Genomic DNA, 24,862 nt, shown 5'->3' on the forward strand with positions numbered 1-24,862 from the left:
GACACTGATACACAACCAAAAATCTCACAATTGAAAACAAAATATACTTTTACCATTTACTTTACTAATTATTAGATACTTTTCTTCTTGTTGCACATTCAAATGATCCAAGGAAAATGAAAATAAAATAAATGTTCGTTTTACACTATCCAAAAATGACTTATGTTTTGTGATGTAAACTATGAATTGGCAACTCAGGCGAAGCTTTGATAAAGTGGAATAACGATGAATGATTCATAAAAATTTGCTAATAAAATTCACAAAATTAAATTTAATCATAAAATATGTATAACATAAAACAGCATCTTGTAACTTATGTGAAATATGAAATGTTTAGAGAAAACGTAAATTCTTCTGGCTAGGGCAGCACATTCCCAAGACAGAGAAAGTAAACGAGACGCGCAAGACACGGAATTGGTAGGCAATTTACATAGACTTGTTATTTTATACGGAAAAGACTGAGTTTTCTGTGTGTGTGCAGAAATGTTGGTGCTGCGCACGACGGATCAATAACAAGATTCTTATTGCTAATCTTGATATCGGTTGGTTTAAACAGTCACACTTTATCCCAGTCCAATGTGTTTTTCCTACATTCTAAAGTCATAAGCACAAATTAAATTATTAATTTTATAAATATGAATATTTGTATATTAATAATTATTATATTAATAAGTGTTTTACATATTTAAATTTTAATTTTATTAACTTATAAAGATGATTGTAGAGAATTATGTGGGAATTTGTTATATATAAATTTTACCTAATTAAATAAAAAAACAATATACGGAAGTCCAAAATTATTTGACAATTTTATAAAAAAATTGGTTCACAGAAGAGAATAAAAACTCAATTTTGGAGTCAAGATATTGAATTAATAATATTGAATTTGTACAAACTAATATGCTAGGAATGTCTTATGGCCAATTGTGATAAACAGAAATAAGTTAAAAAACAAATGACAACAATTTCTTATAACAATTTTTGTATATACTTTGTATTAGTAGTAGATTTTTTGTTTAATTCAGGGCACCTTAATTATTCAATAAAGAAAAGAACAATTTCCATTTCAAGGACAAAAATGTGTGTACAATAATAATAAGTGATATATTAATGTGTTAAATATTGTTGCTAATAAAGACAACCTATTTATACAAAATTTTAACGGTGTACAAACGGGGTAGAGTATACGTTAAATTTGTTGTGTAAACATCTGTCAACAGACCTCCCTTTCACAGGTAACCTGTCATTACCCATTATAATAATAATAACAGAGCAGAGTCCTGTTACCACTAATATAGAGGACATATCTCCACCATCAACTCTATTAATCTATTTACGGGCCCGCCTCTCGTTCAAAGGGTTACACGAACAACGAAAAGGTTACATTTTTTACCGATTCTTTGTCCCGACATGCATTGTGTTGCCATACCTTCCTACCTCCAATTTGTCCATAATTGGACCAATCGGCTAAACATCTGTGATGGCGCAGAACGCAGATGAAAATTTAATTATACTTTTTCTACGACGTCAGATCAATATTTTTGGAAACTGCTTTTTACGTAATTAGTTTGAGAGCGTTTCCGCGGAATGGCCAGGTGACGGGTTTGTTGTTTTAGAAAACATTCGAAACGGAAGCTTTGCTGCGGTAATCCGATATTGGAGACGCATGATGGTTCGGCGCCAGTGTCAATATGTTCGGGCTTGTCATAACATTGCTAATGAGGGTCGGCATTCGAGCTAATTCCGACAAACATCTAAAAACGCTGCTTGTTACATGGAAACAACAACGAAACGGTGTTTGAACTTCGTTATGCGTAGAAACGGCCATTTTTATTAAATAAATACGTACAAACGAGACGTTTTTATTTGTATTCACTTATTTCGGAATCAAATTGATACTAATACACACATAGTTTAATAATTTTATTAATTTACTAAACAATTTGTACATTAAACAGGTTTCATAAGTGAAGCAACCAAACCCTTTATTCAATACAGTTGATTTTATAATTTATTTCCGTGTCCGACATCGTTCCTTAAGGTGTTTTTAAAAGTAGTAACGCATCCCGCATAAATCAAGAAATAGACGAAGTCAGTGTAAGAGTGAGTACCATAAAACTAAGACTAAAAGGAGCTGGTTTGTATGGTTGAAAATCACCAAAGAAGCCCTTCATTTCTGCTAAATATGGAGCACTGAGACTTTTTGCAAGAGAACATGTGAATTGGACAGATGGGCAATGGAAAACAATTTTGAAAGTCTGTACCAATTATTAAAATCTGATGGCATCTCATGGGTGAAAAGACCAATTAATGGAAGGTATAAAAATAAGTAAACCAGACCTACTGCGAAGCATGGTGGAGAAGGAACTATGGTTTAAGGATGTTTTTCTGGACTTTGCATGGACCAGTTGGTTAAAATAGTCAGGATAATGAATCGTTTCATTTATTGTGACATTCAGGAGAATCATATACTTTCATTTGCCGAAGATAACATTAGTTTAAGGTGGACCTTTCAGCACAGTAACAATTCAAAACACTCGTTTAAGTTAGTTAAATAATGGTTGACTTCTCAATGATACTCAAACATACTAACATACTGAATAAGTAACAATAATATGGATATTTAAACATACATTTTTATCATGACAGATGAAAATTTAAAAAGTTGTTATATTATGTATGTTTATAGGCATTTTATCGTTTTTTTAATTGCAAATATAGTGGGTCAGTATGTATTTTTATTTTCTGAAATTAAGATTAATTTAAATCAATTGCTTAAAGTAAACCAATAAAAAATCTAAAATTGTTCACATTTCCATTGTGCCATAAACTGGCAATTGTGCATAAGTCGTCGTGCTGATAATCCAATTTCGTATGGAAAAACATGAAACGGGAGAGTGGCGTGTATGCGGTCGCTTAATCCCGGAATCGCATCACTAAATCACAATCCCATCCGAAAAGGAAAAAATCTTGGTGACCGCCCACCGATGGGCCAAATTGAAATATAGTGAACGGGGGGCCGATCCGGTCTGGAAAACAATTGAAATATAAGTAGTAAATTTCGACGCTGTAATATTGGTAATGCGGCCATAACATCCAATCAGCGAGGATTTACGGCCAGGAGTCTGCTTGTAAATTTCTCAGCGGGCGGTTTCCCAAATCCAATTGTGCCAACATACTAGATTAAGCCGATTGTTGTTCGTTTGTTCGTTTCGGGCCACGTCCATAAAGATATTCTGGGCCGCAGAACTAATGACTCGTGCAAAACTCCACATTATACTCTTTGTCGAATGCTAATACGTATTTATATGCTTGTTTCCAAACTGGATAGCCCTCATTGGCAATTTATGATCCTGTTTCCAATAACCAGTCCTTCCCAAACCATAATAAACCAGGATTAAAGATAAATTTGTCTACAGTATAAAAATCCATGATTCTTTATCTTCTTCATTGAAAATTTCAAAATTTTTGTAATTTCCTCTTCTTTCTAAATCAGTATTTATTGAAATTCAACCAATCAACTATCTAATAACTAGAAATTAATTATTAAATCAACAGTTTTGAAAAAAATATTTATATTTCTTCAAATTTTCAATATGATTTTTTTTTATTTGAATATTTAAATTATAACTACAGGAATTAAAATGTAAAATTAAAATAGCCTATTTCCAACCAAAAATTAAATTATTATATTCATATCCTATTTAAATTAAAGAGAATTTAGATGCTTAATTAAACCATATCTGATATTTCCTTCCCAAATCAGCATTTACTGATAATCAGCTCTAACTAGTAATCAGCTAGATAATAACTATGATCTAATTATCAATCTACAATTTGAAGGGAACGAATAATTCTCTATATTTTCAACTTTAATTTCAAAAAAATTGACGCTAATTTTATAAAATTAAAATCCCCAAGAAACTTCTTATTACAGTGTAAAATAGTTTGAACAGTGTTTCAAACAAATAATTACGACTGATTCAAATACCATAACATTAAATGAATTTAGAACAAATTTACAATTAACTTAATTACTCCTGATTACATTGTTAATCTTAAGGAATTCGCGCACTTCGGCTGCCCCATCCCAAAAGAATCATTAAAACGAGAAACGTATCAATTAATTCGGCCGTCCCCGGCACCATTAAATATCCAAATTAAGAAAAAATCTAATTAGATTATGTCGGGCAATACACCCCGAAACGAAAAACTTCAAAAGACGTAACGTAAACCTCGTCTGGCTTGTATCGAAGTTAAAATGAAGACATGCCCTGGAAATGAATACTTTTTTACGTCTTTTTTTAGGAGGGAGGGTTCCTTTCAACGTCGAGGGGGAAACAAAACTAAGAAATTTAGAGGGAGCGTTTTAAGAAACCAAAATATCTCTATTACCCGACTAGAATCCACAACCAACAAAATGGGGCGGCTCAGTAATCAATACTCTTTTATTTTGCTCCCAAAAAAAATTTGTTTCAGCCAGAAAATAATTTTCTTGAGAGCTGCCTCCAATTACGTTATTATATTTATCTGCTGCAACGTGTATGGTTATTGTTGTTTTGTAATTTGAGTTATTTAAGATCGACCTTATTCAACAACACAAAATTCAAAGACGTTTTGAAGTCGGGACAATGTTTTAGAGTAAATTGGTGGAGACACCAAATGTTTCGTGTCGCGGCAAGATGCAGTGTGTCTTGCGCAGATGATCCGGTTACAAAAATAATACATTTTAAATGAGTTGTTACATTTCAATCTGGGATACACAAAACACTGGTCAATAATAAGGTGAAATTAGTTAACACAATTTTATTTTTATTCTGTGCTACCACAAATATTTTGTTGTGATTTGGTAGAGACATATTTTTTAAATATTTTGGTCATGATATAATAAAATTGTTACAGGTCCCTTTTTTCTTTCATTAAACTGTTGGTCTGATTGTTTCATTTTAAAAAATTAAGAAAGGAAATTTATCCCTTAAATTCAAATTGTATATTTTTCTAAAGTCATTCAATTTTTTTAAATTGTAGATATTACTCCTAACTAGTCAAAAGTTTTTAAAATTTTGTTTGAAGACGTCACTAGACAAATTTTATCTCTTATTTTTTATTCAATGTATATCATTTTTATATTTTCTCTAATTTAAATTATATGTATCAATCCTTATGTAGTGAGAAGTTTTTAAAATTTTATGTCTTATTTTTTATTTATTGTGTATCATTTTTATATTTTTAAAGTAATTTTTTACTAGTTCAACTTTATTCATTTCCTTTAGCTGTTACTCTTTCTCAGATATTTTTATAAATATTAATTAATTATAAATACATTATCAGCCCCGGTCTACTGACTACTATGTTGTGTTAGAAATAACTACATCATCGAATGTACAAGACTATAAACTTAAATAAATTCAAATTAAAGTTGCAACACATGTAAAGCATTGCCAACACCAAATAAACATATTCACAGCAGATAATCTTGTATTCCGGAGGATTGATTGATGTCTAGACACGGTTTTATTAGGATGCAAAGTCGGGAACAGAGTGCAAAAAGTGGCAGGATATCTTTTGCCTGTTAACACGTCCGAGGAGAAGTTGTTGGTATTGCATCCGCGCGTGAATAAGTCATGCATTTTATGGGCACCTGCACTGTCAGCACCGTTTTAGACCCGCTCAACTTTTATGCCACTGCACTGCGGCCCCGCTTTTACAACCGTATTTTACAACCAATGCACCCGATTACGAATTTACGTTTCGCCATACATTTTTTAAATTCGCCCGGAATTACTACTCGGCACCCCGGAATCGAGCGCCTCGGTCTTAAAGATCCACTTGGAGTTTAGCGTCGAGGAGTAAACGGCAAATCGGATGCCGGAGGTGTTTATTGTTTCGGTACAAAAGACTTTGTTGATTTATTGGGCGCGTACTTCTGTAAGCCTGATTTCCTGTGGGGCAAGTAGCTGTATGACCGGTGACATACCATCATAACTCTCACAGGGTGAAGCTGAAGCTTTCACAATATTATAGAAATAAAATAATTGGTTTAAATGGCGACCATCAGACCAAATTCAATTCGTGGAATCTGGAGTCTGGTATATTTGATTAAAACACATTCAACTACAACATATTAACCATAATTCAGAACCTCGTTAAATCAGTATTTTTAATTAACCTCGACCTGTACATTTTGCTATTCCCTTCATACATTTGTACATAATTAACTGCGCCGAACCGTCACCAAGAACAACCAACATGTTCCGCACACAAAACTCGGCATCACATCAATACTTTCCACTGGTGGCATTTATTCGGGCGGCGGTTGCATTTCCCCAGACTGCTTTTCCCCCCGTGTTTTTTTGGGAGGGAGTTAGTGGGAGGCCCTCGTTAGCTCATTATCAATATCCCCCTCACGCTTTTGCTATCGCGGAAACCAGCCTCGGCAGCTGCCCCAAGTCTTGACTTTTATATCAATTATTTATTACAATCAACGAAAAAAACCTACACCGACCGGATTCAGTAGGTTTTCAGTCGGGACTTCTTTCCATTCAGCCCATCAAAATTAGATTTTAATTAATTTTAATTTAAAAACGTGAAGGTACAAGATCCAGTCGCACTAATTACAAAGTCCACAAATAGCTACGGAAACTCAAAACTATTTTGTTCAACGTGAATTGTAAATCAAATAATAATCGTAATAAATAAAAACGAAGATAAAGAGCTGAGACTTCTAAGACCGTCCAAACTCTATTATCTATTTAACGGCATTGTAATTGCTCCTTTACCTTGTTTGACGATTTTATAAGGGCCGTATTATGCTCTTCAGAAAGTATTATATTTCAAGTAACTCGACCCGCCACAAAAAGTGTCTGACAATCAAAATATTCGTGACGTTTGCACTATTCTTGTTGAATGGCCTTGGAGTGTTTTAACGTGGGGACCAGGCCTCACCACTATTTCAATTTTGAGGAAGCACTTTTCGTGGAATAATGCCCAACGGCTGACAGGGCGGCCCATTTTACAACGTGACGAGCAGTTTTAAAAAAATATCCGATACTGTTGAAACAATTCATTCAACAATTTTCCTCCACCATTTACATTCCCTCACACAATTAACGGCCACCAGATTTTCGAGGAGGCGAGGGTGTTCGGTAACAAGTAATTTAATCAAATTTAATTAAGCCGAAGTGAACCCCAACACTGAATAATATTTTATCGGTTTTTATCCCTCCGGAATCAGACCAATCGGAATTCAAGATATAAGCCTTATAACTCCAATTCCTTAAATTCTTTTCAATTTCCTCGGCGAGTGGCGTTGGCTTTCTGCCTGCTTTTCACCTCACCTAACAAGTTAATTGCTATTCATATGTGGAAATGCTCGGCATACGTTGTTCACCATTCGAAATGCTCTCACAAAGTTGTGCCACTCTTTTACATCGCTTGTTAACCACATCCTTCAATTTTTCTTATTGTTGGTTAATACGAAAATGATTTGATAAAATTGATTTCATTACGTCTGTTCCATTTAAAGTGATTCAGTTTTACTTCGATTACCAATTTAAAATCTTAATTCACTATTATTTGGATAAGTAAAACTTAAAACATTATTGTTTATTTTGGTATTTTAATACTTTGTGACTAATTTTTTATAGATTTTTTTATTATGTATAGACTTTTTATATTATCTGGATAGTTAGTTAAATTCTTTTTAAAAAGTAACCTTTTTAATTTTGGTACTTCGATACTTTGTGACCAATATTATTTTAAAAATTAACCTTGTTCATTTTGATACTTCGATACTTTGTGACTAATTTTTCATAGTTTTTTTAATTCTGTATAGACTTCTTACATTATTTTGATAGTTCAATTTTTTTTAAAAGCTAACCTTGTTTATTTTGGACTAATATTTCATAGATTTCTTAATTCTATATAGGTTTTCTACGTTATTTGGATAGTTAAATTCTTTTTAAAACTAACCTTGTTCATTTTGGTACTACGATACTTTATGATTAATTTCTCATAGGTTTTTTTAATTCTGTGTAGACTTCTTACATTATTTGGATAGTTAAATTCTTCTTAAAAGGTGACCTTGTTTATTTTAGGCTAATTTTTCATAAATTTGTTAATTCTGTATAGATATTTTACAATATTTGGATAATTAAATTCTTTTCATAAACTAACCTTGTTCATTTTGGAACTTCGATACTTTGTGACTAATTTTTCATAGATTTCTTAATTGTGTATAGACTTTTTTATTTAACTTTGTTTATATTAAAATAAATAAAAAACAACAATTTTAAAATAATAATGTCAATTTACGAAATAAAATAAAAAATAATTATTAGAGTCCTAATTTATGATTGACAGACACTAAAATTTGGAAATAATTTTCATCAAACATAGAACAGCATTTATAATTTTTAGTCATTATTGTTATTAATTAAAATTTGAATACTGTAGAGCAATGGCAAGCGGGAGCAAATTAGAAGCTTTGAAAACCAAAATGTCACATTACAAAGAACTTTTTGATGTGAAGTCCCTTTGAAATGGTCAAACTCGTTTTAATTCCATTTACAAAATTACAATCTAAGTAGATCCTAATAATTAAAGCCCACGCAAAAACTGCGGTTACTTTCGTCGACACTCCGAAAAAAAAAGAAATACCGACAAAAGCACGCAAAATAAAAGAAGTGTAATATCCAATTTGCCGACCATTATATATTTTCAGCCGATTAAGCAGCCATAACACGCTTTCAGCATAATTATGTTTTATAAAGAGTTCCTTTTTTCCACTGAATGGAACTTTTTAAGTTTTCCTCGAGCAGCAGCGTTTTGCAAATCGGGAAAGGAACTAGCCGGGGGCTTTTCTCCAATTATAATATTATTAAGTTATTGGTTGAGAAACTCTAATTGTCACTTTGGTTTCCAATTAAGGGGACGAAACCGGAGAATTCGACGGCTGCGACAAAGTAAGTGGCCCCTTTCGTTATCTATTTATATTATAATTGCACAACACCTACACAAGACGCCTTAATTACACTGTTATTGCCATTAATTATTGCTCTCATGTGTTCCTAAGAGGCATTTACAACAACCGTTTGTCTTGTTTAAAAAAAAACAAGTTGTTTTAAAGTAGTTACATAATCAATCAAAACTTTGATCAGTCCATTTAGCTTCGGACCAGCTAGGCGCAGTGATTCATTGGCCCGTTAAAATTAAAATTGACACCGTATTAGTATTCATTTGTGTCCACTTATCCCGACCCAACAGACATTTATTAAACATAAGTCCGCATTTGCATAATTCATTCGACGATAATATAAAGGGTGAGCCGTTTAAATATGAGTTATGCGGGCCAGAACGCGGCACAATAATAAAGTGACAAATAGTAAATTGTGATATAAATAATTGTCAATTGTAGCGGACACGCGTACGATACCATTAAATGGTGCATAAAATGGGAAACGGGACGTTCCGCAGATACAGGGGGATGCTGCAAATCACTCGCCTCGCACCTAATTCAATTAGGCCCGTTGCATTCTTCGGAGCGAAACGTTTTAAAATCCCCTAATTGTGTTAAGACATTACAAGTTTTTAGATGGGTAAACAACCAATTTGCATAATTGTTTTTGCACTCCCAAAATGAGTTCTTAAAGCTTTCAACCCTTCCGTTATTCGTTATGCTTTTTTGGATCAACTAGCAATAAATGTTTCGAGCGTCGTATTTAAAATTTAAATCAAATAGTAAGGATTATTTATTTCAATATTTTGAAAACCTGCGAAGTATAATACTTTATTGAAAATGAAAGTTAATTTAGACAATAATATGAAGGTCTGTTTATTTCTAAGAGAATTTATTCTTTGATACATTTTATAATTACAGTGCTTATGAACTGTAAAAAGAAACTGATAGAATGTTTTATAATGTAATGATTATCAATAATAAATAATTTGTTTGACCTTCGGCCATTCATAAACATTTAGTTAATAAAATTTTACTATAGAGAAGCTAGAAATAGTCCTACAATATAAATAAATTATAAATTTTGTACCTAGAAACGATATTTGGAATTTAATTTAATTAATTAAGCTACTGTAAGACAGATGGTGCTAGTAGAGTTATTTTTCTAACGCGCATGTCTGTCAAGTACTTTAGAGTAAAAATAATATAAAACAATTAATTTTTGTTTCCTAAAATATTTAAGTGAAAAATATTCGTATTAAAAAGATTAGTATTTTGTTTTAATGAAAATAAATATGTAAAATATTTTAAATATAAAATAGATGGTAGTAGACTAACAAAAAATATATTACACAAAAATAATTTAAAAACATGTTATGTGATATTATTGAAATATAATCGTATTATTCAAAAAATAAATAATTTATTTGATCAAAAAAACAAAATGTATGATAATTGTGTAAATGTAATAATTGTGAATTTAGGACCTAAATTGATGATATTCCTTTCTTTAAAAAAAAAAACACAAATTTCAATATAAATATAATATTTTGTTTGAATTGATATATGTTTACATTGTGTAATTATTTTTTCTAAATTGTTTATATATTCTCCTTTAAATCTTTGAAATATATGAAGGTATTTTCGATTTTGCACCGACGCATCGCACCCATGCGACCCGCATCCGAGTGTACACCCGAAATGGGCGAGATTAGTCGCGACTAGTCCCATTGTTTCCGGAAAAACACCGCGGAATAAAGAACCGCACACCCCCGCCATTTTGGAATTATGGCGACCGGGGTGCGTGTCTGCGTTTCTCTTTCTGGAGCACACGCAACTGGATACGCGTTTCCTTATCCGATTTCAATGCCCAACCTGACGTTGACTGACATCGACCCCTTGTGCACCGTCGATTCCAACCCGCGGCCGTTTTTCGAACGCGTGAATGAGCGAAACGAAAAAGAAAGAAAATAATAATAAAAAAACACGAATGCCCGCAATGTGCTAATAAAACCAAATCGAGGTGCTAAAATGCCAGAAGTGGACTAGTAAAATGTTCTTTCTGTGCCCTAATTTACTATTTAGGTTTACTTATAGGCCTCTTTTATGTTATCACTTCGTTTTATGGGATTAAGTAATGCCAAACTCAGGCTAAATTTTTTTTTTAATAAATGCAAATTAGGATAAATACTTTTTATGAAAAACTTTTATTAATGATACACAATTATATATAAACTAAAACTAACTCTCTATTTAATATGTAGTATTTATTATATTTAAAAATTTGGAGAATTTTTAGAAATTTTGTGATTTTGAAATGAAATTTTAAAAATTTAAAAAGAAGAATCGATAACTTACAAAAAAAATAAATACAAAAGTAGTTTTAAATTAAAATATATATCCTAAAAATCCTAAAAAATGAAGTTAATTTAAAACAACAAAAATGCGAAGAATAAAAGAAGTTCCAAAGAAAGAAAAAAATAAATAAATTAACCAAAAGTATTTCATAAATTTGGAGAATAAAAAATAATAAAAGCATAAATACATTATTCCAGAAATATATTCAAGAAATTAATAAATGTAAAAGAAGATATTTAATAATTTTAAATATTAAGAGAAAATTGTAAAGATGTTTAATATGTTTAAAGATAATGTTTTATATTATTAGAATTTTGTATATTTTTTATTTCTTAATTCAAAATTATTCTAATTTTAAAGAAATTAAACAATTTAAAATGTCCAAAAATAAGAGCATAATAGAATATGTAATGAAGCAATTTATGATATTAATAAATTTAAATATTCTGAAAAATATCAAGTTAATAAAAAAATAAAAATTATTAATAACATATATTTAATAAATTTAATAAAATATATGGATATGGAGATTTTGAAATAAAAATTATATAGAAAAATAAAATTTACTAAGATATTTAATTAATTTAGATGAAAAAATAAGAAAATAAATACAAAATTAGTTTTAAATTAAAATATATATCCTAAAAATTCTAAAAAATGTTTAGACATATTTGAAAAGTCTAAACTTTTGAAAGATTAAAGTTTTTTAATTGAAATGTATTAAGAATTAACTAATAAAGAATATACAGATTCTTATCATTTTAAAATGATTAAAAATAATTTTTGAAATTTTAAGTATTAAAGTTGAAATACGTATATTATTTTAATTATAATAATTTAGTAATATGTACTAATTAATAATGTAATTAATTCAAAAACTTGTTGTATTTAATATAAATAAAACAAAAAAAGAATAATATAAGGAAGTAATATATTAAGAATGTAAAAACAATGAGAAGTATTCAAATATAAAAAAATAAAGGATGTTCCCAAAAGATCTGTACAGAATTCTACCATAAATTCTCGAGGTGATTGAATAGTACTTTAGTTTAAAATAAAATTTGAAATAATTACCCAATTATAACAATTAGAACTTACCTGATAAACATGAACCAGGTCCTGAGGAACTAAACGAACTTTTGAACTGCGATAATCCTGCAACAAAAAAATAATTATACATCTTTATTGAGTAGAAAACGAATAAAATTTGTATAGAAGTGTTTATACAAATATACCCATCTGAATAGTGGTTTTTTAATGAATTAAAATAAGCTTACGACACGTTGGTGCTTTCGTTTTTGGAGCAGTGCCCTGGGAGACTTCACACCAGTCCCATTGTCCCGACCATGTTTAAATAAACCTTCAAATTCCTTTGCAACGAAAATGTTGAATAATAGAAGAAGATTTGGATCGCTATGAAGTGGACGGTTAAGACGCATAAAAAGGCTCGTTTCCGTTCAAATTTCACACCGCAGGAACGGCGCGAAGACCGGGTGAACTGGAAGTTGACGTGTGCATCTTAAAGGATTTAATAACACACAAAGAAAGTTTCCCTTGTTACGACCATACTCGAGTTAATGACATAATTGGCATTAATAAAATTCATGAGCTCCGAAACTTCCTACCGGTAGTTGTACGTGCGGTAAGTGTATGTTCGCGTTTTTTTTCCATAATGCAATTACACACACACACACACGTTTTCTAGTGCAAGAGGGAGAGAGGATGTACAAAGGAAAATCGAGCTTTTTAAAGTCGAGTCACGCGAACCGTAGACATAATAAAACATAAGGATTTAATTAAACTTATTCATCTCGGCAAAGTGGGATGATGTTCGAGTAAAACTGCATTTAATTAAGAAGTTCAAATTCTTCGCATTTTTGACATAATTAAGTTTGCGCCATCCTTTATTCAAAATGGCTCAATTCGGAGCGGCTTCTTCATTAGGGACCTGGAAACGCTTTATTTAATTAGTTTGTCTCCAACTGAAAAATATAAAACACATTTTTCATTCTCCTTTACGCTTTCACGGCATTTTTACTCCATTGTTCGGCGGCTCGATACACAATGACAATTTTGCCCAAATAAACATTTAGTTGAAATTGTTTATTCGCATCATTATACCTTTTTTCTTGTTATGTCAAAAAATCTAGAGAGAAATATTATACATTTTTTACTATTTTTAATACAATAAATAAAAAACTAAACAAATTCATAATAACTTTAAAGAATTTGGCATCTTAATAATAGTTAAATAGAATAAATGAAAAAATATAAATATTTTTAAAAAACTAAAAAACAAAAAAATATTAAGTACAAAACACAAATAAACAGAATGAAAAAGTATCATTTAATAAGTTTAAAAAAGGCGATGTTTAAGAGAGTGGAATAAATCTAAATAAAGAAATTAAATAAATTGATAAATTTAGAGAATTTAAAAAGAAGTTGAATGATTTGTGCACTTTGAAAATTAAGAAATATATATTTAATAAAAAATCTAAAATATAAAAAGCAATAAAAATGTACAGAAAATTTATAATGAGGGAGAGAAACTTTCTAAAGAGATTAAATAATAACCTCCAAAAATATAAAGAATAAAAATATACAGAAATCAAGGATCAGTATTTAATAAATTTAAAGAATTTAAAATCTTTAAAGCATATAAAAAATTCGAGAAATATATTAAAGATAATTAATAGTATAAACTTAAAGTAAATAAAAACTATTAAGATATTTAGTTACAATTAAAAAAGTAAGAAAATATGAGATAAAATAAAATAAACAGATTCTAAAGAAATAGAAATAAGTTAAAATGTCAAGAGATATAAATAATGAAAAACATAAATAAATAACTGTAAATAATAAAAAGTAGTATTTGATACCTAACTTACTATATTGAAAGTTTTTGAAAAATACCAATTTTCTAAAAAATAAATATCTAATTTATAAAAATTAAAGAGTAAAAAATAGAGAAATTTTTTATTAATAAAAACATATAAAGAATCTAATGAAGTTAATTTAAAACAACAAAAAATACGAAGGATAAAAGAAGTTCCAAAGAAAGAAAAAAATAAATACTGTAAATTAACCAAAAGTATTTCATAAATTTAGAGAATAAAAAATAATAAAGTCATAAATACATTTTTCCAGAAATATATTAAAGAAATTAATGAATGTAAAAGAAGATATTTAATAATTTTAAATATTCTAAGAGAAAATTGTAAAGATATTTAATAGATTGTCTATTAGGATTTTGTGTATTTTTTATTTCTTAATTGTAATTTATTATAATTTTAAAGAAATCAAACAATTTAAAATATCCAAAAATAAAAGCATAATAAAATATGTAATGAAGCAATTTATGACATTATTAATAAATTTAAATATTCCGGAAAATATCAAATTAATAAAAAAATATAAAAATTAGTAATGAAGCAATTTATGACATTATTAATAAATTTAAATATTCCGAAAAATATCAAATTAATAAAAAAATATAAAAATTAGTAATAACATACATTTAATAAATTTTATAAAAAATATGGATCTCTAATAAAGATTTTGAAATTAAAATTATATAGAAAAATAAAATTTACTCAGATATTTAACTACTTTAGTTACAATGAAAAATAAGAAAATATACAGAAACTTTAAAATTTAAGAAAGATTCAAAGAAAACAAATAATTTAAAACAGATAAATAATAAATAAATTCTAAATAAAATTATAAAGGATATAAAAGAATATTTAATAAATTTGATTAATTCAGAATTTAAGGTATGTAACAAAAAACAATTTAATAAATTGCTAAAAAATTTGAAAAATATCAATTTAAAATAATAAATATATAAATTTAAATCTAATAAGATATTTATGAAAGAATATAGACAAACTTTATATTGTAAGATACAAAAAATCTAATGAAATCAGTATAAAACAACAAAAATACATATAATAAAAAAATCTAAAAAATAAGTAAATAAGTACTATAAAAGAAGCAAAGAGTATTTAATAAATTTAGATTAATAATATTTATATTATTATTACAATTTTAATTGTAAGAGAAAATTCAAAAATATGTAATAAATTTTATCTTTTACTTAATTGTAATTTACTATTATTCTAAAGAAATTAAATAATTTAAATATCAAGGATAGAACTATATAACTAACTTGAAAAACAACATATTAGTAAATAAATTAAAAATTTAATAAGATATTTAATAAATATAATTAAGATTAGGGACCTAATATCTTTAGAATACTTTTTATAATTATTTCTAATTTATACATTGTTTTTTACTGTGACAAAAAACTTTGTATAAAATAATATAGGTAAATTAAATTTAAATATTCGTAACAATTTATTAAAGTAGAAACTAGAAAATTCGTTGGAATTATTTATAAGAAGGTTCATGAATTGAATTAAATTCCAAGTTTTAGTATTTTCTGTATAATTAAGAAAGACATAATCATTCCATAGAAAACCGTTGAATAGTTCACGAGGCCGCAGACACGAAACTGCCTCGCCAAAGGCGTTAAATTCTGAACAGTTTAATATAATGGCCATATAAATCCATGTGGATCGGTCTCACTCCACGAAGGTGTTGCAAGGAGTATCTGAGCAACGAAATTGAATGGGTGTGTAAAGAAGGCAGGCACTTAGGGCTGCTCGGTTCGATTCGATCGAGTAGGTGTCGGACACCTGACCTCTGCGGCCACTCGCCGCACCACACAAGTGCCCCCTTTTTTTTCCGCAAAATAATCCATTTTCGGGTGTATTGCCGTTACGCCGGGCCTTTATCTTGCCTCCATTCAACGGCCGCGCCGGTCGACAACTCGTTATTTATTTAAAAGCGCTTAGATAAATAGGCACGCCTTTTATTAGCACTTCGAACACGACATTTACAATGTTATTATGTTGTCACTCTTTTATGTTATTAGTCCTGAATAAATTATGTCGGTACGGGACGGCTTTTCATGTGTCACTCCGCTTTTCGGGTTTTGGGTTTCAAATTGAATCCGCGCTTAATTGGAGGCTGATGGTTTTTTAATGGAATTTTTGGTTTTGCAACGACGTTCATGATGTGCAAATTGTTTTTTTTTTCTTTATTTACAATAAGTGAAAGTCCACGTTGTTTGTTTGACATCAAGACGTGTGTTATTTAATTGAGCATATTCATATATTTTAATAGATGCCGATTTTAAATAATTTGACACGTTGAAATTTCCTGACGTCCATTTCAGTTCTGAATTACTTTCGAATCATTTGTTAATATTTCAGATTTTATGAAAGTCCACATATATCTTCACAATATATGTACAATTAAATTTATCATGATCACGATTAAACTTTATTTCATCACTTTGAGGAATATATCCGTTTAAAATTTTAATTTATAATAATTATAATATAATTAATTTAATATAATTTTTATATTTTTATTTTATTTTTAAAATATTATTTTATGTAACTTTTTCAGAACTTTTTTTTCTTGAATTAAAAAATTTCTTTTACAGACATTTAAAGTATTATTGTGATTGAAATAAAAATGAAAATATGGCTATTTAATTAAACTGCTTTAATTAACTTTAATTTTATACTTTTTCCTCAAATTTTATAGTGTAAAATCCAAAAATATAAAGTGTAAAAAATATCCAAAGAAATAACAACTGTAAAGATATAAAAGATTATTTAATAAATTTAAAAACAAAGTAGAAGAATTAAAGAATGATCTTAAAGAATTTTGAGTATGTTTACAAAAAATAATTTAATAAATTTAGAAATTGTGAAAATAATTAATTTATTAAATTGAATTACAATCTATTAAACAATAATATATATATATATATATATATATATATATATATATATAAAGAAGTATATTATTTAAATGAAAAAAATATATAAGGAATATAATAATTTGTAAACGAAAAATATATAAATAGTATAAAGCAATTATAAGAGTATTTAATAAATATAAATAATTTAAAAATTTTAAAATTACAAAGAATGCAAGAAACACACTGATAAATTTGAAGAATGTACAAAAAAATAATTTAATTAATAAACTGAATTTTGTACCTCAAACTTTGTAGAGTAAAATCCAAAAATATAAAGAATAAAAAGTGTCCTATAGAAATAAAAATTGTAAAGGACATAAAAGATTATTTAATAAATTTAAAACTTGAAATAAAAGAATTAAGGAAAAAACTTTTGAGTTGTTATCAAAAATAATTTAATAAATTTAGAAATTCTGAATTAATTTATTTAGTTTAATGAATTAAAAAATAAGAAAATATATATTAAGGATTATATACTTTATAACAAAAATATAAAGAATATTTGGAAAGAAATAAAAAATAGAAGCAATTAAAAGAGTATTTAATAAATATAATTAATTTAAAAACTTTAAAACAACAAAGAATTCAAGGAATATACTGCCATAATATATTTGAGGAACGTACAAAAAGAATTTTAATAAATTTAATTTGAACCTTATATTATTTATACACATTTGGAGACATTTTATTATTATGGAATATTTATGAAAATTTAGAAAACTTTAATTACCATAATTAGTTTCTTTTATAAGGATTAAGAATAGATAGAAAAATATTGTAATTAATAATTTATTAGACAAAATTTACGTAGTTACTTAAAATATCACAAAGCAATATTTATTTAAACAAAAGTACCAGATGTTACAATTTTATCATAACATCTCTTGTGCTAGTCTAAAAATGTATCTATCACACACAAAAAAAGCACTATCGTAATTGCATAAATCCCTTTATATAGTCAACATAAAGAGATAAATCTACCTTAAAATTTTAACAACTCAATATTTTGACTCGTGCATTGTCGTTTTAACAAAAAGTCCCGTAAAATCGCCGTTAAGGAATATAGGATTACACTTATCTCGATATAAAGACTTGAATATGGTCTATTATCCGAAAAATCCCGGCTCCCATAAACCACCACAAAAGGGACACTAGTCCTGTGGTCAAAATATTTTATATCGATCCTAAGGACCGAAATACGGACCTTTTTAAATGCTATACGATCACTAGCGGCTCGTGACCAGGTACAAATCTTTTTAATAGACTATTAATAGCTCAATAATTGGCTTATTTTAGGTCATTAATCATCAGTAAATTGATCAGGTCTGTTGAACTGAGCTATATTACCTGAATTGATATCTTCAGTATAATATAAGCTTTAAGCATCATTGGTTTTTATTCTTTATTTTATCTTTTTAATATATTAATCTCTAAAAGAACTTAATTATACATTAAATATTATTGCGATTGTAATAAAAATGAAAGTATAGTTCTTCTCATATTGTCATGCGTTTTATTTTCAGTATTTATTTGTTAAATTTTCTTTATACAAAATTCTTTCTTAATATATTTTCTGAAAAATATTAATTATGCTGTTAATTAATTTTTACTATAATACATTTCACTAAATTTATGAATCTATTTCTTATCACATGTTCCACTTATTCTTAAACTAAATAAATATTTCAATAAAATATAACATACTAAATAAAAATATAAATTATACATAAGAAACATATTTAAAAACTATTAAATTATCATTAAAATGAGTTGTTTTTTTAACATTTTCTATTTATCTCATTTGACACTACAAATATCAAAATAAATATTTAATTTTAGTTTAATCATTTTTTTTTTACTTTCTAAACACTTTATTGTAATTTTACGTTTCTTCTCCAAATAAATCTGTCTTATCAATTAAATATAGAGCGATAACGATAATTTTTGACGAGTCGCCAATGAATTAGAACCATAGCCCATTATGTCTGAATAGTATGGCACCCCGGACACGAAGGTTTCAGGTTTTTTGATCTAAAATTGTTGATACGTCATATGACAGCCACTTAACATAGGTGTAGATGTAATAAAGCATGCGGAAGCGCTGCTATTATGTCGGTTTATTGACTGAAATCCATTCGAGGGAGCGAGATGTAACATGATAGTTTTATTCGATTTTTCGGTTGCGATCCGGCACCACCACCGCAAACGGCATCAACTGGATTTGCATTCCTTAACGGGATCCCGGTTCCATGTTCTTTTGTGTGGGTGTATGATGTACATCATACGTGTGTACCTACATAGTTATTTGAATATTCGCATGTTTAGCTAAGCTTAACCCATCATTTCAGGATTTTATTGCCTCCTGGTTTAATAAAATAAGTGAAATAGTTGCATAAACTCATTTCATATACGTATGTATGACATGTGTCTCTTAAGCAAGAATTTCAACAGTTATCAACTGAATTTAGTAGGTTTTTTATGAAGAACACGATGAATTACTATTTATTGATTAGCAAAAGCTACTCTTGCAATGGCTATCCAAGAAAAGTTTCAGGACAGCATCAAAATTTGATTAGTGGTAAATCTAATATTTAAGAATCAAAAATATACCCCTTGAGCTTCATTAACTAGTTAAAAATTGATTAAAGAATAACGTGTTAAATTAAAATTTACTGAGTTTACTGAACTGTCAATAAACAATATGTATATATGAATGTTGAATGAATATTTATAATAACTATTTCATTACAAATGTTTTTTCAGGAACAGGCATTTTTTACCTCAATTTTTAAGCAGAATAACATGAAATAATAACTTCTCAGATGTGACCTTAATGAAGAAAATTTTCATCCATCTACTTAGTAAGATTAAAATAGTTAAAAGATGAAGATAAATTTGGTCTTTGCGCCTTTGTTTCTTTCAAACTGTGAGACGTACAAGGTGGAAATTGGACTAACACAAACCAGTAATTAAAAAATTGTCGGTATTTATACGAAGAAGATGATTGATTGCCTTTTCTTGACCACCAAAAGCCACCCTTTCAATTGTAGACCGTCAAAAGCAACACGACAGTGTCAACTTCACTATCTTGCATCGATTATCGCGTTTGCTTAAACAGGAACAGAACCAGTAATTGTCACATTAAATATGATTAGGGATTGGATACGGCGAATCGTGTACATATAGAAAATTAAATTATACGGAAACAAAGCGGTGCGGCGGCGGCGGGACGTCGGGAGGGAGTACACGACCGAAAAGCGGACGGGCGACGGGGCGAGGGGCGCGGTAGCCGGGGGTCGTTACGGCTGTAATTAACTGCGACTCGATAATTAATTAGTTCCAACGAGTGCCGCAGAGCAGTCAATGCCGACGCGGCGTTAAGGGCGAGTATCGGGCGGCCGCCGCAGCCCGAACGTGGGGGCGGTGGACCTTACGGGCGGGCCGTGCACGCACCGATATATTTGACGGAGAGACGCGGCAGAAGGGTTCGTTGTTTTGTGCCGAGTTATGTTTACAGGCGGAAAATTCGTTTCAATTATTTGCGCCGGGACGCGCGAGTTTGTGCATGTGTGTGTGTGTGTATGTGTGTGTGGATGTTCTGGCACTTTTTTTTTCAATAATCGACAGACCACGCACGCACCACGCATTCCCGAGTCGGATGTAATTAGTCGGGATCACTAATCACTTGGCGAACTTGGTGTGTGTTTCGCATGGTACAATATTGCAGGATATTTTTCACTTTTAATCAGGGATAAATTATTTAAAATCGATTTCGTGTCAAATTTAGGGAATATGGAGAATTCTACAATTTATAATCAATTATATATAAGTATTATTTTTGAATTTATTTATTGATTCTAATCAACTACAATTACAATATAGTTATAACAATATGTGTTTTATTTTCCTTTCCATATTTAACATGAAATATATACATTATTTTTGGTCAAAACTACAAAATATTTTACTATAAAACATTGTATATAGTTTAAATTTTTTGACAACTACATAAAATAGGTTATAATCTCATAAAAAGCAAATATATGTTGACAATTATAAAATAAAGATTTTAAAATATGTATTAACAAAATCACTACAAGAAAAAGTATGAGTAATAAAAATATTCTTAAAATGTTTAATATCACAGAGACATTTGTATTATGAAGAAAATTGAAATTTAAAACTAACTAAAATCATCTATAAAATAAAAAACCTTATTAAACATAACATAATTAATATCTAAATCTTAAAACTAAAATTACCAATATCGAAATATTTAATTAACATTTATAGCTATGATTTTTTTAATTAACTATTAAAAATTGCTTAATTAAAAAAAATAGTAAGAAGAAAATATATATAAAAAGTAAAAAAATCTTATAATTTATTTTTACATTATATAGAAAATCTTATTTAACCAAACTAAAAATTATCAGTATATTACAATTAAAAAAATATATAAAAATAAGATAAAGGAAAATAAAAATTATTTATAAAAAACACAGTTCGTATATAATAATAATTATAAAAAATAAATAAAAATAAGAAAAAGAACTAGTTATATAAAAAATATCTTAAATTAGGATAAATTTAAAAAGCTTTAAAATATTAAAATTAATAGAGATGAAAAATCATTTCATGAATTTTTCACTTTTAATCAGGGATAAATTATTTAAAATCGATTTCTTGTCAAATTTGGGGCAATATATTCTAAAATTTATAAATCAAATCAATATTTAAGTATTATTTTAGAAATTATATTGATTCTAATCAACTATAATTACAATATAGTTATAACAATATGTGTTTTATTTTTCTTTCCATGTTTAACATGAAATATAAATATATATATATATATATATATATATATATATATATATATATATATATATATATATATTATTTTTGGTCTTAAATACAAATATTTTACTATAAAACATTCTAAATAGTTAAAATTCTTTGACAACTATTATAATTATAGTCTCATAACATATATGTTAACAATTATAAAATAAAGACTGTGTATTAACAAAATCACTACAAGTAAAAGTATGAGTACTGAAAATATACTTAAAATGTTTAATATCACAGAGAAATTTGTATTATGAAGAAAATTGAAATTTAATATAATTAATATCTAAATCTTAAAACTAAAATGATCAATATCGAAATATTTAATAACTGGAAAATTAACATTTATAGCTTTGATTTTTTAAATACTCATTAAAAATTACTTAATTAAATAAAATAGTAAGAAGAAAATGTATGTAAAAAGTAAAAAATCTTGAAATTTATTATTTACCTAACCAAACTAAAAATTAGAAAAAGGAAAAGAAAAATTATGTATAAAAAACAGAGTTCGTATATAATAATAATTAGAAAAAATAAATAAAAATAAGAAAAAGAAACAGGAAAGTTATATAAAAAATTTCTTAAATTGGGAAAGATTTAAAAAGCTATAAAATATTAAAATTAATATAATCAAAGATAAGAAATCTTTTAATGAAGATTTTAAAACTAAAATTATCAATATCGAAATATTTATAATTAAGAAATTAGAATTTATATAGATTATTTATTAACATTACATTTACATAATTGAAAGAAATCCAAATTTGCTCATATAGATAAAAATTTCAAATTAAAAATTCAATAATTTTGTAGTAGAAGAACTGTACACACACGTAGGTATTGGCACAAAAGGTCGAGATTTCGCAATCAAACGCGTTGTTTCTTCGATTGTACGTTCGGTCCGTGTATGTAGGTTAGGTGGCTGTCGTTTTTGTTTTTCCGCTTTTGTTTATCCACTTTTAATTGCGTCTGAAGAAGTGTCGAGGCGGAATGTGTCACGTTTTATGATTGCCATAATGGAAGGATGCGATTGCGTTCGGTAGATGTCCGCATCTTGCCCCGGGTACGTGTGAAAAGCCCACCACCGCACATGTCAAGTGTGGGGGCGGGTTGAGGGGCGACGAGGGGGGCACACAAACCGAGGCATTTCCTGGACCCACCATTCATTGCCGAGCCACCGTTTAATAATAATTCCCCGAGACAAACGGAATCGAGAGGTGTTCGCATTAAATACCGGCTTTTTACCTGCCGGTGGTACCAACAGGGGTGGCACTGCGGGAACCACAACATCATACATTTTAATTAGACCTTCACGGAATGCACGTTTGTTCTGCACGTGGAAACTGAATCTCGAGCATCGGCGTAAACAATCTTAACCTATGATTATGCTTTTAACGGTGATTAGGTTAAAGAACAAATTGGTTGTGTTGAGAACTAACTAGATTGTTCTAATTTAACAAATATTTGAGTAGCTATTAAAAATAACTACTGACAAAATGTTTTCTTAAGTAGTAAATGCTAAAATAGACTTACATTAGTGTTAAGTTAGTTTACTAGGTACTACTTACATGTGTAATTTAATTCATTTGAAGGAATTTTATTGTGAATTACTGATATTTTAATTTTAAATTTAAAGAAAGCAATGAAAGACCATAAAGTGAAAAGTTAAAAAATTCATATTTTTAATAATGATCCATGCAAAAAGACAGCCAAATTTGAATAAAGTCCAAAATCAGTGAATATTTAAAAGCTACTAAATGAAAAAAAGGAGTAAAAAAAGTTTTTAAGAAATAATGGATATATTAGTTTGTTTAAACTCTGTTCATCAATACTAATTGGTAATTTAATGTTGATTAGATGCTAGAGGGCGTTCGCGTGCCTTCGCCCCATCTCACCCCAACGTTCTCCCTTTAGTACTGGTTTCTCTCTGTCTCATCGCGGATGATTCAGTTTTGCCGGGATGTGCCCGATAAGTTTATTCTTATTTTAATCCAATCTGTTTGGATGAACTTAATTTGTTTTGGTGTGACCACCCCATTGTCCCCTTTGTTGTGGCTTTAAGTGTCATTAAAAAATTATATATTTTTAAATTAAAAATACATACCACTCCACTTATTTTTTTTTAGTTTATACAATTAAAAAAAAATATATTAAAACATATTTTACTATTTTCATCCCCTTTATTGCGAATAATAATCAAGAAAATTATTATCTAGTATTATTTTCCTTCTTATAGACATATACTAATCTATTCTGAAGTCTATTTTTGAACAAAATATTTAAAATAAATATATACACTGGGGTCATAAAAAGTACCCCTTTCATGATAATTTTGATACAAGGTATCGACCTCTAATAAAAACCATGTGAAACGTTGCCAAACTAATTAAGTTTTGCTATAAAATTCACATGTGCCCAATTGATCAATATCATATGGGCACTTTGAACTATATATTTTTTTCATAAAAAGGGTAGTCTTGTGATACCTCATTTGAAATGTACTTTTTTTATTTTCTATTGTTAAAAATTGAATATTTTTACAAAAAATAGGTATTACAGATCAACATTTGCACAACAGAAAACAATTTTACCACTTCGTTTACTTCTGAATTGTTTTTTGATGATATAATAGTTATCATAAGAGGGCACTAACCTATCTATAATTGGAATTAAGATTTTTATGTAATTTATCTTAAATTTTTTATCTTCATGTGCCCGATATATTTATTTTTATTTTACCCCAATCTATTTGAATGATTTAATTTGTTTTGGTGTGTCCACCCCCAATGTCCCCTTTGTGGTGGCGTTAAGTGTCATTAAGAAAATTATATATTAATAATTTAAAGACAATTTACATT

The 24,862-nt window shown here is 28.4% G+C and overlaps 1 protein-coding gene across 1 annotated transcript in view; it reads right to left on the bottom strand.

The window, feature by feature from the left end:
- The window catches only part of LOC109595244 (visual system homeobox 2), a 90,375-nt gene that overhangs the window by 53,327 nt on the left and 12,186 nt on the right, over window positions 1–24,862 (bottom strand). The window contains exon 2 of the mRNA XM_049969496.1: window positions 12,413–12,469. Coding sequence (XP_049825453.1) covers window positions 12,413–12,469 — 57 coding nt within the window. The remainder of the gene's footprint in view (window positions 1–12,412; window positions 12,470–24,862) is intronic.

The sequence above is a fragment of the Aethina tumida genome, chromosome 7 (genome assembly GCF_024364675.1).
Source record: "Aethina tumida isolate Nest 87 chromosome 7, icAetTumi1.1, whole genome shotgun sequence".
Lineage (NCBI taxonomy): Eukaryota > Metazoa > Arthropoda > Insecta > Coleoptera > Nitidulidae > Aethina > Aethina tumida.